This window comes from Patella vulgata, chromosome 1, assembly GCF_932274485.2.
Source record: "Patella vulgata chromosome 1, xgPatVulg1.2, whole genome shotgun sequence".
Classification (NCBI taxonomy): Eukaryota; Metazoa; Mollusca; class Gastropoda; family Patellidae; genus Patella; species Patella vulgata.
The window spans coordinates 8,620,835-8,637,367 of record NC_065879.2 but is presented as its reverse complement, the minus strand read 5'-3'; the positions used below and the strand labels follow the sequence as shown (position 1 = coordinate 8,637,367).

Here is a 16,533-nt window from a genome sequence, read left to right as displayed (position 1 = left end):
GTGCAGAAGGACAAGTGAGTGGTTCCTACCGGTTTGATGTCTCCAATAGAGTCGCCACTCAAGCATCGTTAGTTGTGCTACTGAGGCTGAGTACGCTTTAGATCATTATATCTGTCACTGAGTCAGGGAGTGCAGTTTTCACCCCACGCTTGTACTTGATACGTAGTAGGGTCGTCTGCCTAACCCCATGGATTTTCTCCGGGTCCTCCGGTTGTCTCCCCACTTCGAAAGACCCTACGCACAAGCGAATATTTAAAATAAAATGGTATCATATTATGTTAGTCCCAAATTGACATTGTTTTGAGAGGACGTTACGTATCTCTGCCCCCCCCCCCTCCACACATCTCTCTCTCTCCCTCTCTCTCTCTCTCCCCCCTCTCTCTCTCTTTCTCTCTCCTTGGGTCACTTTAAATCCACGTTCTAAGAGTTTCCCTAGCATTTATTTTACAAATTCGTCAATATATTTGTAGCATTACAAAACCTATTTCTTTATTATTATAAGGTATTCTGTTCTCATCAACAGACGAAACATGGCAGGCTATTCATGCATAGTTGTTTTTAAATAACATATCATCTCATACATAACATTCATAAATTGCTTGTGTTCTTTGGGGAGTAATCTATAACCATTTACAGGAATGTCTACGGATTACGTTAACACATAACACAATATTCCTCTTTCTGTGGCGTACTATTAATATGCTGAAGAAATAGGAAATTCTTCTCAAGCTAACAAGCAGTTAAATGAATCCTGTGGACGTTCGCTTTGATGATGAATGGCTCGTGTGTGGTGTAAGCGAGTGTAGTGTTATTTTTATGACGAATACTTTGGGATTTAACGCTCTCCAAAACTATTCTTAACGGATACTTGCCACCATGTTGCCGTGGGGTTGTAGTATTGTCAGAAATATACCGTTACTCATTCCCAACTGGGGAAAACTTTTAGCCATTGTCATATTATTGTTGACATGTGTACAGGCTGTAATATCGGAGAAAGAATCCGTTCAATATGTGACTCGGGATACTAGATTAGGCAAGGTTAAAGGGTATGTACACACGGTAAAGGATATTGGTGACATTGAGAGATATTTTGGAATACCCTATGCCGCACCACCAGTCGGGAACTTGAGATTTGAAGTAAGTAACGAACTTATATGTTGTTTAAATAATTGGTTCATGCTATGCATACTTTTACCAAAACAAACGATTCCGGAATTTTCGGGCGTGGTTCCCCTCTGCAGTGGCGCAGGGATCGAGAAATGAATGAAATAGGGCTTAACGTCCTACTGTTCTGCTCCAACTAGGATAATGAAAATGAGCATACGCCATACAGTGTGCTACGAGGGAAATTTTCCCCCGGACAGCGGCACTATGGCCTAATCTTATATCGAATTCGAACTGCCAAGGGATCTTTGACATGCACGCTTATGTATACACGGGACCTCATCCGAATCACTATACAGTTGTCCTTGTCAGGCCATACGTCCTGTATTACTGACAAGAAGACACCACGTCGGAAACAGGGCGGGAGACCTGGCAAGGAACAACGTATAGTATATAGTTTGAAGGGACGAAAAACCGAGGTCCCGTGTACACATTGGCGTGCACGTAAAACACCACATGACATTTGGATTTCGAAGTAAAAGTAGGAGTGCTGCTGCCCGTGCAAAATAACCTTCATTTCCATTAGCCCAGTCGGTGCAGGACAGTAGGACGTTATAACCCTAATTCTTTTCATTTCACCAAGTTTGACTTGATACTGCCAGATATAGAAATTTACATGTCGACCGATAATATGTGTTCGTAAAAACTAATCCTGTCCTCTTGGGGGGCTGGGTGACCGAATGGTTAACGCGTGCGCGTTGAATCAGAAGACCTGTCATTGAGTCAAGTAGCGTGGTTTTGATTCCGCGCTTGAACGTGTGAAGGAGTGGGTCGCTTGTTTAACTTCGTAGGTTCTCTCCGGGTCCTCCGGTTTCCTCCCACTGCTAAAGACCCGTACGCGTAAGCGAATTATTGAAATAAAATTGAACCATATGTTAGTCCCGAAATGACCTAAATTGTGTCGAGTGGACGTTAAACCCCCCTCTCTCTCTCTCTCTCTCTCTCTCTCTCTCTCTGTTCCATATGCTCTCTCTCTCTCTCTCTTCCATATGCCTCCAAATATATTGAAAATAATCCAGTAGTGTTTTGTTTCGCCGGATTAGATTTTAAATTAATATTTGAAATCAATTTAGTTACTTATTAAATTTTGAAATGTAGGAGAACATTGTCTTGACACCAGAAAGATGGTAGAACTCAGACTATCAAACGGCCGTTCGTTAAAAAAGAATAGAAATTTTAAGATAAATCACTTCGCAAAAAATCCATCAATATTCAAGCTCAGAAAACTAAGCTAATTTTCTTATTTACAAGACAGTTTTTGCCAAATCAAAACCCGTGATTTACCACATCTTGTGGTGCCGAATTAGATGATTCATGATTGTCGAATTTATTTGTTCAAAAAATTATTGTAAATAATTCCCAAGAGAGAGAGAGAGAGAGAGAGAGAGAGAGAGAGAGAGAAGGGGGTGAGGGAGAGATGGGGTTTAACGTCCACTTGGCACAAACTAGGTTATTTCGGGATTAACATATTGTTTAATTTTATTTCAATAATTCGCTTGCGCGTGGTGATCTAAAGCAGTGGAAGGAAACCGGAGGACCCGGAGAAAAACCCACGGGTCTGGAGAGGCGACCTTATTCCTTGTCACGTACAACCGGGGAATCGAAACTACGCCAGTTGACTCAATGACAGACCTTATGATACAGCGGGCACGTGCTAACTATTCAGTCCCCCCCCCCTAATGCCCGACAGTAGTCTAGTGTTGATTCGCAATAATTCGCAATAATTAAATTTCGGAAAGATTCGACGAATCTCTATAACTGGTTAATATTATTGCCTGTCGGACCCCAGGGGCTGCCTTTCGAGAGTAGGTGCATACTCCTCGCAGTGTTTCGTTTGATTAGAGCAAATCCCAATTAACACTGTTGTGATGGAAGCAAATTTCTGTTCAAGATTATGACTGGTCAATAGTCCGATTAACAACCAATAACTAACTGCGTAACAATATCATTACGCTTTAAACAGGGTTCCAAATTGGACCAAATTTGTTTACATAACGTTACGTCATGACTCACAATTTTATTACGCCCAATTAACTAGTGCATAGCTGAATATTGCAGAAAGATTAATTGCGTGACAAACGAGGCTATCAAACGGCTGCAGTGTAAACAATACTGTTTGGAGACGAACAATACTTTCACCGTTTTTAATACCTTAAATCACTTTCCAAAGTTTTAGGGAAGACCCAGATTAAACGAAGGGGTGTCATGTTGCTGTATTTGGGATAGATTTGATAGAACGGGAAGAATTAACACACTCCCTCAAAAGCTCAAGTATCAGAAGCCAATCCAGCAATGGACAGAGAGGGTTTCTCGGGTCATTGCTTCAGGAGTATGGTGTAGGTGGTACAACAATGCTGGCCCAAGATATAAAACCCTACGTGCAATTGTACTATATGTTAGCCCCAAAATGACCTAGTTTATGTCAAGTCGGCTTAGGGTTGTCTGTCGACTGTCAGTAGTCCAAATTTAATGGACGAAATAGTGATTTGAACTGTGGTTTAATGGTCGAGAACGATATTGAAACAACACGAGTGACGTAGTCACTTCAATATATTACGCAATTCTTACGCATGCCTCATGCAAATGGCCAGAATTCAACTACTGGGCAACAATGTCCCAAAATGATCCAGGGTGAATGTTCCCAGTGGGTGACTATGTTCAACTGGGCAACAATGCTCAAACAAAAAGGGTTTAGGTTAGTGTCCTCAGTAGTTGTTGTTGTTCTTAGTGTTTAACGTCCGCTTCCATCGAAGGCGATATCGCTGACAAGACTTATTTTCCATTTTTTTTATTATAATTATTATCTTAGCACACGCGCAGGGGTCTTTCCTGTGGGAGGAAACCGGAGTACCCGGAGAAAACCCACGAGGTTGAGAAGGCGCCCCTATATCCAAGTCACATACGCGATCGAAACCACAGCCGCAAACCTGAGGCGACCGGCCAGCTAGAGGTCAAAGCGCGGCACTCTAGACCACTAGGCGCAAAGCGAATTATTGAAACAAAATTGAACCATATGTTAGTCCCGAAATGACCTAGTTTGTGTCGAGTGGACTTTAACCCCCATCTCTCTCTCTCTCTCTCTCTCTCTCTCTCTCTCTCTGTATGTAGAAAAGGACAAAAAGTAGGGCGTTAAACCCCTTTTCATTTTTTTTTTGAAGATAGGGGTGGGAGGGGGAGTGGATGGCCGAATGGTTAGCACGCGCGCGCCGTATCATAAGGCCTGTCATTGAGTCAACTGGCGTGGGTTCGAATCCCCGGTTGTACGTGACAAGGAGTAGGGTCGCCTGTCCAATCTCGTGGGTTTTCTCCCGGTCCCCCGGTTTCCTCCCACTGCTAAAGACCCCTACGCGCAAGCGAATTATTGAAAGTAAATTAAACCATATGTTAGTCCCGAAATGACCTAGTTTGTGTCGAGTGGACGTTAAACCCCTTTTCTCTCTCTCTCTTTTTGAAGATAACTATATCCCAACCCCCCCTCCCTCAGTAGGTCACTATGTCACTTATGTACGCTATTCCGGCAGTAGAATTAGCCTATGCTTACATCACAGTCGGGCTTCTAACGATTTATTGTTATAGCGGTGTTTATATGATGAAGTATGATTGATTACCAGTTGATTGTTTATGTCTGTCTACGACTAAGATCAATAGAATCAATCCTATAGATTAATATCACAGCCTAACACTTGACATAAAACCAAATCAATGAGAGATGTCCCGTTGTTTAGCTAGACTTATAGTTTAAAGGTCTAAGCCCTGTATTGGAGATTAACTATGGTGATTTGATTCTTATTAAACATGCCTCCCTGCGTACAAACTGCGTGATTTGATGATGTCGGACTCAAAACATATTCAAACTAATAAATATATATCAATGCTTCAAAATGCTCCTCAAAACAATTAAATCACAAGAGAACTGCCCAATCTGGTTAAAACACAGATCCTATTTCGTTTCGTTTTTATAGTTCAAAATTTCGTTTTACTTGTATTTACTACACTTGGATCTGGAAGAGTTGTTATTTAACTCGTGTTCTGAATGGTGTCAGGGATAAGCCAATGAAACGGTCTGTTACGGCGAGCTTTAGGCGTGTTTTGTACGAAACTGTGGGTAATCCACTAGTAACATCAATGCTGATTGGTTAATCAAATGTCTGACGTCATAGGGTCATAAGCCGGTCGTTTGACCCCTGACGTGACCTATCGCTATAACTTGTCAGATCTTCATGTAGTAGAGGCCATCGAAAGTATAAAAAACGAAACGAAATATAGATCTGTATTTTAATCAGATTGGAGAACTACCCTATGCCTTAAGAATCTATTTAAGTAGTCTTGTTTGTCACGTGACTCGGTTGAGGTAGGATCCATTTTAAAATTGTATCTGTCGTTAGTCGCTATTTATTAACCATAAATTTTAAAGCCTAGGTAAATTATTGGATTATCCTCCACCAACTTCTTTATTTCCGCGGTTTAATCGCCGGGTCTAGTACTTGACTTTTAAGTCTCTCGATGCCCTCACGACCGCTAGCCATTAGATCAACACATACGGAGCGCCCCTTACATTACTGGAGCAGACAGGCCACCAGTTAGTGATACCCTTACATTTTTGTCTTGTCGGCTCCCCATAGGTGTTTTCAGGAAATCCAGCATGTATCTGGTACGATTGAGGGGGATTTGAATGGCTAGCACGTTGTATCATTGAGTCAACTGGCTTGGTTTCGATTACCCGGTTGTACGTGACAAGGAGTAGGGTCGCATGTCCAATCTCATGGGTTTTACCTAGGTCTTCCGGTTTCCTCCCACTGCTAAAGACGCGTAAACGCAGTATTGATACAAAATTGAACCATATGTTAGTCCCGAAATGACGTTGTTTCTCTCACTCTCTCTCTCGTACGATTGTGTCTCTCTACCTTCCACAATAGCAAATATTTGACATACTTTTATTGGAAATGAATACGGTCAGAGGTGCTGTATGTACAAAAGGACATACAGGGCGTTAAACCCATTTCATTTCTTTTTGAAGATAACTATATGTTTTATATTTTTTTCAAATACATGACCGGATTATGCGTTTTCTGGATATCCCGGCGCGGTTGTGATGCAGGACGGATGGCTTGGCAAGGGCAGTGTCTAGTCGTTCGGATGGGACGAAAACGCGAGGTTCCGTTTACACATTGGCGTACACGTAAAAGATTCCTTAGCAGTTGGAATTCGAAGTAAGAGTAGATCGTTGCGCTACTTTCCGTGCAAAATTCCCCTCATAGCACACTGTATCGCGTATATGCCCGTCTTCATTAGCCCAGTCGGTGCAGACTATGTTAAACCCCATTTTATTTAAGTGCACCCCTTTACATACCTTAGATCCAACAATCACCAATTCGCTGTAAGAACCCATTAATTTTAGAAGTCTTTGTCGGTGCAGACTATGTTAAACCCCATTTCATTTAAGAGCATCCTTTTACATACCTTAGATCCAACAATCACCAATTCGCAGTAAGAACCCATTAATTTTAACATTTTTTATCGTTGATGGTAATAACATTATGAAAGTCTAGGATAATCCTATCGTTATCACAAATATTCCACTTGTATTTCTGATATCTGGTCCCAATATAGCTATCCAGGTACTTTAATAGCTGATAAATACAAATGTCTTAGGAATTTTCACCACCCCCATAGCCTGCTGCTTAAATATTTCAATAGTGTATGGCCGCCTTCATTACCCTACCTATAATGATCACAAAGACACACGAGATGCTTGAAGCGCAACTGATTAAAACACAGATCCTATTTCGTTTCGTTTTTATAGCTTAAAATTTCGTTTTACATGTACTTGTCTTTACTACACTAGGATCTTGAAGATTTGTTATCACGAGCTTTAGGCGTGTTTTGCACGGAACTGTGGGTAATCTACTAGTAACATCAATCTTGATTTGTTAATCAAATGTCTGACGCCATAGGTCAAAAGCCGCTCGTATGACCTCTGATCGCCACAACCGGTCAGATCTTCATGTAGTGTAGGCCACCGAAAGTATAAAAAAAAACGAAACGAAATATAGATCTGTATTCTAATCAGATTGCTTGAAGCGAATTCGGGGGGTTGGACAGCTGAATGGTTAGCGTGCGCGCGCTGTATCATAAAGTCTGTCATTGAGTCGACTGGCGCGGTTTCGAATCCCCCGTTGCACGTGACAAGGAATAGGGTCGCCTGTCCAACCTCGTGGGTTTTCTCCGGGTCCTCCGGTTTCCCCCTACTGCTAAAGACCCCTATGCGCAGGCGAATAATTGAAATAAAAATAAACTATATGTTAGTCCCGAAATGACCTAGTTTGTGTCGAGTGGACGTTAAACCCCATTTCTCTCTCTCTCTCTCTCTCTCTTTGAAGCGAATTCGGGGGGTTGGATGGCTGAATGGTTAGCGTGCGCGTGCTGTATCATAAAGTCTGTCATTGAGTCGACTGGCGTGGTTTCGAATCCCCCGTTGTACGTGACAAGGAGTAGGGTCGCCTGTCCAACCTCGTGGGTTTTCTCCGGGTCCTCCGGTTTCCCCCTACTGCTAAAGACCCCTATGCGCAGGCGAATTATTCAAATAAAATTAAACCATATGTTAGTCCCGAAATGACCTAGTTTGTGTCGAGTGGACGTTAAACCCCATTTCTCTCTCTCTCTCTCTGAAGCGAATTCCCCTGATTACTACACGCCTCAACTGCTGTACTGCCGATAACTCTTGGGTTATCAGTAAATGATACTATTATCAGTATAGTTAACCTACCTAAAATCCAATTATTACATTAAATGATCCGTGATCGACAGCACCGCCTAATAATGTTTCTGTCGAGACGGTTCCTAATGAATTTCACATATTTAACACTTTCAAACAAGTCATAAGTCACGAATCGGCTGGCAATGAAACTATGATTGATATTCTAATTACTATGATGTTATTCTCCGAGGAAAACTGACGGAAAAGTAATAACCACCGAGATATATTATCTAGTTGTGTTATTGACACTATATATACAAGCAAATATAAAACAATTTGGTTTAAACGCTATTTTATTTCTTGTATAATACGGATATTTACAATACTATAACAAATTGTATACGGCTAAAACACAGTATTTGTGAGAGAGAGAGAGAGAGAGAGAGAGAGAGGGAGAGGGAGAGAGATGGGGTTTAACGTCCACTCGACACAAACTAGGACATTTTGGGACTAACATACGGTTCAATTTGATTTCAATAATGAGTCTTTAGCAGTTGGGGGAAACCGGAGGAACCGTAGAAAACCCACGAGGTTTGTCGTCCAAATTCCAACTGTCAGGGGTTCTTCTTTTACGTGCACACACCAAGGTGTAAGTGGGACATCGGTTTTTCGTCCCGTACTAACGACTAAACACTATTATTTGTCAGGTCATCTGCCTTGCACCACTGACAAAGGAAAACCAAGCTGGAAATTCCGAGGAAGAGTGTCGTGATCTTTTATGCCATTTTTTTTTTGTAACAAATTTTAAAAATATGCCTTTTCTCTAATGACATATAATTATTTGATCACTAACTCGTATTTTGTCGTGTAAATGATCTTGATCCTAGAGTGCAGACAAGTAAAGAAAAATGAACATTGGTACACATTTGTAACACCGTTACTATTTTATCCGGATCGTGAAGCGGTTTCAGACGAGTTATTTGTCTCTGAATTCCATCATCCCACTTAACAATGCATTATCTAAGAGCTAAATCTGCCTATTGCAGGTCTTTCTGTTAATTTCAAATGTTATATAAATTCTTAGATATTTATTCACATGGCAAGCCCATAATCAACTCTCTAGACTATCAGATGGTCCTGATTTTGAATGGATTGAAACACGGTCGTCATTTATTAATTTAATTCAAAAATTGATAATCAAGACGTTGGTTATTATCGTAACAATGATACTTGACAACCGAGACTATATAATCGTGAATACTTCAAACACTAATAAAATCACAGAATACGTTAATTTGACTGAACTTTTCAATATTATTCCTTTCTCATTATCTATTTTAAAAACTATATATTAAAAAACGACCAATTTATCTATTTCCTATATCTTACATAGTGTATCTCTGATGTGAATTTGAACGTAATATTTTAGCCCCGGCTTAATGTTCGCAGGGTGGCTGAATGGTCAGCGCGTGCGCGTTGTATTATAAGGTCTGTCATTGAGTCAACTTAATGTTCGCAGGGTGGCCGAATGGTCAGCGCGTGCGCGTTGTATTATAAGGTCTGTCATTGAGTCAACTGACGTGGTTTCGATTCCCCGGTTGTACGTCACAAGGAAACGGGTCGCCTGCTCAACCTCATAGGTTTTCTCCGGGTCCTCCGGTGTCCTCCCACTGCTAAGGACCCCTTGGCGCTAGCGAATTATTAGAATAAAATTGAAAAATATGTTAATCCCGAAATGACCTAGTCTCTCTCTCTCTCTCTCTCTCTCTCTCTCTGTTCATTTTGAAAGAGACTTTCATTGTAGAAGCAGTTCTGGTCTGGATTTTAAAAAATGAAGCTTAGTTAACCAGGCCCTGTACCAGACTTGGACCCCTCTGTCTGTTCATTAATTGTTCAGGGAATAGTGAGCTGTGCAATTATTTGCCTAATTTCTGTGATTCCCTCATCCCACTCCAGGCACGTACGCAAAACAAGGTGAGATAACCCAAGTGATAAACTAACGGTGTATTGAAATTTAACATCGTACATGTATAAGACAAACGAGCATTCATAAATAATTCCCTGCAACATACCTCAATGATGCAATGCCATTCCTACGCCAAGAATTTCTTTAAAAAATATGACCTATTTTTTTTATCTATATCAGAAAACTAAGGTTCTGCTTTTTTAAATATATTTCTGCTGTGTTTGGAATGCTAAAGGTACGGTCCCATAGTCCATACGACAACGTAAAGGCATATAAATCATTTGATAAAATGTGACCATATAGCCAATCCATCATGTCAGAATATTTTACATCAGAATATTGAGCCATTCGGAAATCCTCATTTGAATATTAGCTCTACCGATGTGACGGTGATTTTCCGGACTGGTTCCCCCCAGACAGTGGTACAGTATGGAGGGGCTGGCAATTATGTGTCTTGTCGGTCGAATGACACGTACGAAAAACCGAGGTCCACATGTGTAATTGTTGGCGTGCACGTAAAATAACCCTTGACAGCTTGCTTTTGGAATTCGATGAAATGAAATGAAGTGAAATGGGGTTTAACGTCCTACTGTTCTGCTCCGAACTGGGCTAATGAAGACGGGCATACGCCATACAGTGTGCTATGAGGATCATTTTGCCCGGACAGCGGCACTACGGCCTATTCTTATATCGAATTCCAACTCTCAAGGGATCTTTTATGTGCAAGCCAATGAATACACGGGACCTCGGTTTTTCGTCACATCCGAACGACTAGACAGCTGTCCTTGAATTCGATGAAGAGTGGTTGGAATTTTCCGATACCACACTGCATGGCACAAGCCCGTCCTCGCCGGCTCTGTCAGTGCAGAAATGTTGGATTGTTAACCCCATTTTACTTTCATTTTATTTTATTCACTAAAATATATCTGGGAATGCTACTTTATGATTGCATCATGTGTTATAATTTTCAGGAAAACATAGATAATATTATCAGTTGTTACCACCTATATCAAATTAACACAGAGGGTATTACATCATAAGGGGGGGTGGGTGGATGACTGAATGGTAAGTTAGCACGTGCGTGCTGTATCATAAAGTCTGTCATTGAGTCAACGGGCGTGGTTCCGATTCCCCGGTTGTACGTGAGAAGGAGTAGGGTCGCCTGTCCAACCTCGTGGGTTTTCTCCGCCCCCCCCCCCGGTTTCCTCCCACTGCTAAAGACCTCTACGCGCAAGCGAATTATGGAAATTGAACCATATGTTAGTCCCAAAATGACCTAGTTTGTGTCGAGTGGACGTTAAACCCCATATCTCTCTCTCTCCCTCTCTCATTATATCATAATTATTTAACACACATTGGCGAAATGAATCTGTTAGATAAGACATGAAATAAGATGAAGTAGCGGGGTACCCGAATACCACTCCAATATCACCACATACTACCCAATACTACAACATAATGGTGCCAAATGAGCATATTACTTGATTTTTTTCAAAAATAGTGAGATTTATCGTGGGAAATGTACTTCAAATGTTATTACAGATGTTTGGCTGTTCCATTTGCCTCCCTAAACCACCCCAAATATCTTTTCAAGAACTAGAATTACAAAAATTAAATGAAATGGGGTTTAACGTCCTACTTCTCTGCACCAACTGTGGTTCATGAAAACGGGCATACGCCATATATTGTGCTACGGGGTGAATTTTTTCCCGGACAGCTGCCCGCCAACATGTACATGGGGCCTGTTTTTTCCGTTCCATCCGAACTACTAGACACTACCCTTGCCAGGAGCTCCGTCATAATATACAACTGACAAGGAGAAAAAACGTTAGAAAATCACTGGGAACGTTCTCGACCATCAGGCATCGCCGGGATCGAACCACGGACCTCCTGGTTAATGCTAAGGGCAGACGAGAAATTAACATTTATACCTAGCAACCATCATTTATACCTAGCAACCATCATTAAGAAGTAGTTTGGTGTCGCCACTGCGTGGTCATTTGGTAATTGAGCACTGGTCGGGACCATTTTGTTGATATAAACGAGCGAGTCGTTTGTATCAACATAATAGTCCCGATCAAGTGCTCAATTACGTCATAATGATGGTTGCTAGATAGAAGTATCAAATTTCTAAATTTGTTGGACGCTAAATGCTAAACATGTAAAGCGATAATGAAGTAGACATTTTTCGTCTTTAAAAAATGAAACAGAATTAAAATTTACACTGAACAAATAAAGAAGTAGGATTATACATTGTCTTAATTTAGACATTACATGAATAGAAGTTAGAAATTACATGGATAGGCCTAGAAGTTAGAAATTACATGGATAGGCCTAGAAGTTAGAAATTACATGGATAGGCCTAGAAGTTAGAAATTAAACGATAGCATGTTAGAATTTTGAATCTAATATACTGCCATACATAAGTGACACTCTAAATCCCGATAAAGATTAATCCATGGTTAGAGTTAGGATTAAGAATTTGCCAGAGGGTTACAATATGTATTGGTTATGGTAGTTTCTCAAACTGTGTCTAGGAAATAATGTTTATTCGTAAATATAATATTTACGGGGTAATGTTTACTCGTAAACACTGTCGTTACGAGGTAATGTTTACTTGTAAACACTGTATCTACGAGGTATAATCTGTATTCGAAAGCACTGTGGTTACGACTAAAGCTGTTCCAATAAAGGTGCATATCGTAACACAATGAATAAATAATATTATCCTATATTTTTGTAGTACCCGGTTGACCATGAAGGTTGGGGAGATGAGATATACAATGCTACTGTTCTATCACCGGCGTGTTTACAGATTGGATCTATATGGGAATATACAGAGTTTCATCAACCTGGTTTCAATAGACAGAGTGAAGATTGTTTATATCTGAATGTATATATTCCAGTACGGACAGGTGTTGTAGGTACCTGTTTAAACTATTTTATAAGGATGCGTTGTATTACATTATATAATGATACACGGCATTATATTACAGAATGATACATGACATTACATTATATATAAGGATACATTACATTACATAATGACACACGGTATTGCATTATATAAAGGTACATGGCGTCACACTCTATAAGGACATATGACATAACAGCATATTGTTGCATATATGGGTACATTGCGTTATACTCTATAATGATGCAAGGCTTTATATAATTATAATATATTTTATTATACATGTATGAATATACGGATACATGGTATTGCATTATATAAGGATACACGACATGATACATTACATTATGGTACAGGATAAATGGCAATCTGTTTAACAGAGAATTACGAAAGTCTTTCTAATATATCTGTAAAAGATGACTGTCACAGCACGAGGTGTCAATCATTGGCTGAATGGCGCGTGCATTGTTTACATAAGACGTTACTGATTCGGGCAGAACACTGCCTTTTAGTCATTTTAATATCCATTTACACTAAATAGGAAATAATTTGTACCTGCAAATACGCCAAACGTCTTTATTTATTTTTCTAATAACATCAAAAATAATGTTTTAGAATTTAATTTGTCGGTGGTAAAAAGGTAATATTTGAGACTCATTAAGTCGCATTGATGTCATCCTTATCAGTGGTTGCAAAGCCGTGTATAGATAAAGTTGCGACAACTGTGAAGCAAGGAATTTCATATGACGTCATGCAAATATGACGTTAATTGTACAAAGACGCCATTTTGGGTCCCAAGTAACTCTACCAACCCATTACCGTATCTATTATAATAGTATTAATATGCCATATTATATCGTTGGATGTCATAGATTTCAGCGAATAAGTGTCTATAGGAGATAAAACATACATTTTTTAAACGAGAAGTATAGCTGAACATACTATTATTAGTATTATACAACACAAAGCGCACATAATTGCTATATAGCCTTATTCTATAAGAAAAATCAAAATAAAAGATACACTAGATAAAAGCGCTATTAAACATATTTAACTTGAATTCGCTTTTAAAGGAGCTAAATCGCTAATATTTGGGACCTAGAAATTGTCACAGATGGGTCGCACTAACAGCGACATTTGCTTCGGGCATATTTGTTTCATCAGTGGCACGTCTGGTGTCATGTGAATGCAACGACAACAGCCTGCCCGATTGATTGATTTGTTGATTGGACCACTTTCAGGTTGCCGTATTCACGGCCTGGCAAGACAACGCGTTTTCCGGCTTGAAATTTCTAGAAATTTTCTGGGGGAGACAGGCCCTAACAAATCCCCCGACGGTGCGTTTCACGACTTCGGCGGTGAACTTTAAGAGACGTCGAAAACCATTTAAAAGACATAGTAAAAGTCATATCTTACGAGATTATCGCTGGTCTTGTCGGAAAATGCCATTTTAAATTTGACAGTCATTTTGAAAGAAATGCCCGGCGCCATACATTTGAAAAATACATTTTTTGATTTTTGTCAAATTCGTTTTTCGGCATAGTTCGCCTCTATGACCACTTTGAATTTGAAAAATTTAAAAAGAAATTATTTATTCCCCCACCACTAAAACAAACTGATTATGAAATATCGCTCTACGAAACTTCCTGGTTTCTTTTGCAATTTGTTTGGGGTAAGGCGTTATCACCCCCCCGCCTTTGTATAAATAATATCAATCTGTCTACCACACAAATTTAACAGATACAAATGCATGTTATTCCACAGGTAAACAGACATGGCCCCCTTTGAAGGGGCTCGGTGAAGGGGACGCAGTTGGTTTAGAGTTTGTCTGACCCCTTTGAATATTTGCGTCTTATTTCCAATGAAAACAATCATGTTGCTCTGATGCTGTTATCAACCAGTATCAAACATATATCGTACCTGGGATTTATTAGCATGTTCCACACAACCCAACATTTATCGGCACCAGGATTAAGGGTATATATCTTTGTTTCTAACGCTTATTGGGAATACGTCACGGAAACTACAATAAAAACTTATTTACAAAAACATTCTAAAGAGTGAAAACTGACATATTTCAAGCTTTACTGTATTTAAAGAAATAATTTAAATCAGCCGGCTGAAACCCCGTCTCCGCTATTTGATATAGCAAACAAGTGTACAATCTATAAAAGCACACATTCCTAAAAAAATGTTTCTTTAGTCAAGTGAAACAAGAATATTCATAACTATGCGAGGGTGGCGTGAGTAAATTCGTGGTAACAAGTCTGAATAGGCTAATGGGACAATAGAACAAGTTCGCCTTGATGTTGACAAATACGTAAGACGATATGAACATCAACTAAAAAGATATATAATGTGATTCAGCTGCAAGGTGATATATGCATATATGCAGCATAGATAATTAAAATCTCTATTCAAGTTAAACCAACTGTATCTATATTTAAGTCTTACGTCGAGCTGAATACATTTTATGACTTATTGTCATTAAAACATCTATTGGTGGTTAACAGTGTGTCACTAAAAACTAAAATTGGATTTTATTATTGCCAATGATATAATGTACCTTGAATTTTCTATCACGAAGTCTATCGCATCCAGATATTTAAAGCGCGTTTACAATATATTCATTTTTTGTTATTTCAGGATGGATATATCGTAAAGTTCATCTTCATTTGACGAACTACACCCAAACTACAGTGTAAACACGGTTTGGAGACTGTATCGTAACTACAGGGTACATCGAACTACCGTGTACCTCATAGTTTAGAGACACTATCTAATATCCAACAGGAAAAATGACGATTAATTGAATATCCGCCAATTTGTGTTGCTGCTATTTTGTATTTTCAAAATTTATATTCAAATTCAGAGACATCGAAAACCATATAAAAGACATAGCAAAAGTCATATCTTACGTATCTTAAGAGATGCTCTTTTATTATACCAAATTTATGGGTATTTTGTTAAATGGCCTTATATTGCCAAATTCGGCAGCCATTTTAAAAGAAATGCCCGGCACCACATGAAGAATACATTTCTTTAATTGATGTTTGTCAAATTCGATTTCCGCTCATTTCGCGTACATAACCACGATATAATGGCCGAACATTACGTACATGAGATCATGGACCTTATATCCTTTTAAAAAACAACTGAAAACACATTTATTTAATGAGGCTTTTAACTGACTCTGTATACAATCGTTAAGATGTCCATAATCTTGTTGTTTATTTATGATTATATTGTCACTTTGTAAAGTGCCCCTGAACATGTTTTATGAAAGGGCGCGCTATAAATATGCTGTAATAATGTTAATAATAATAATATTACCAAATTTAGCGGCCATTATGAAAGAAACACCCGGTACCATATAAAAATACTTTTTTTGAATTGATGTTTATCAAATTCGATTCTTCGGCACATTTCGCTTGCATAACCACTCTGTGTTTGGGTAATTTTAAAAAGAAATCATTTATAATCCCACCAGTAAATAGTAAAACACACTGATTACGAGATATCGCTCTCAGAAAGTTCCCCGATTTTGAGTATGATTTTGTGTGATAGGCCTATATTTATCACGGAACGAAACTGCATTGGTTTCTTTTGCATTTTGTTTAGGGTAAAACGTTATCCCTCAACGCCTAATACTGCAAGAAAAAAAACAAATTTTGGTATGTAAACCTGTATGAAGCCATGACGTCGTAGCTTTTATGGCGTCATAATTGGGACCCAAAATGGCGCCTGGAAATGAGTTGTCGTAACTTTCCCTATACAGGGCTTTGAGTGGTT

At 39.3% G+C, this 16,533-nt stretch overlaps 1 protein-coding gene across 4 annotated transcripts in view; it reads left to right on the top strand.

Moving 5' to 3' along the window:
- The first annotated feature begins 627 nt into the window (after nucleotides 1-627).
- LOC126808395 (cholinesterase) overlaps nucleotides 628-16,533 on the top strand; it is a 34,256-nt gene continuing 18,350 nt past the window's right edge. Inside the window, exons 1-2 of one of the 4 annotated variants that reach the window (XM_050533079.2) lie at nucleotides 628-1,137; nucleotides 12,571-12,747. In XM_050533079.2, the coding sequence (XP_050389036.1) occupies nucleotides 877-1,137; nucleotides 12,571-12,747 (438 nt within the window). In that variant the 5' untranslated portion in view covers nucleotides 628-876. Of the gene's footprint in view, nucleotides 1,138-12,570; nucleotides 12,752-16,533 lie in introns of all 4 variants that reach the window. The other 3 variants (XM_050533080.2, XM_050533081.2, XM_050533078.2) reach the window with 3 other exon arrangements.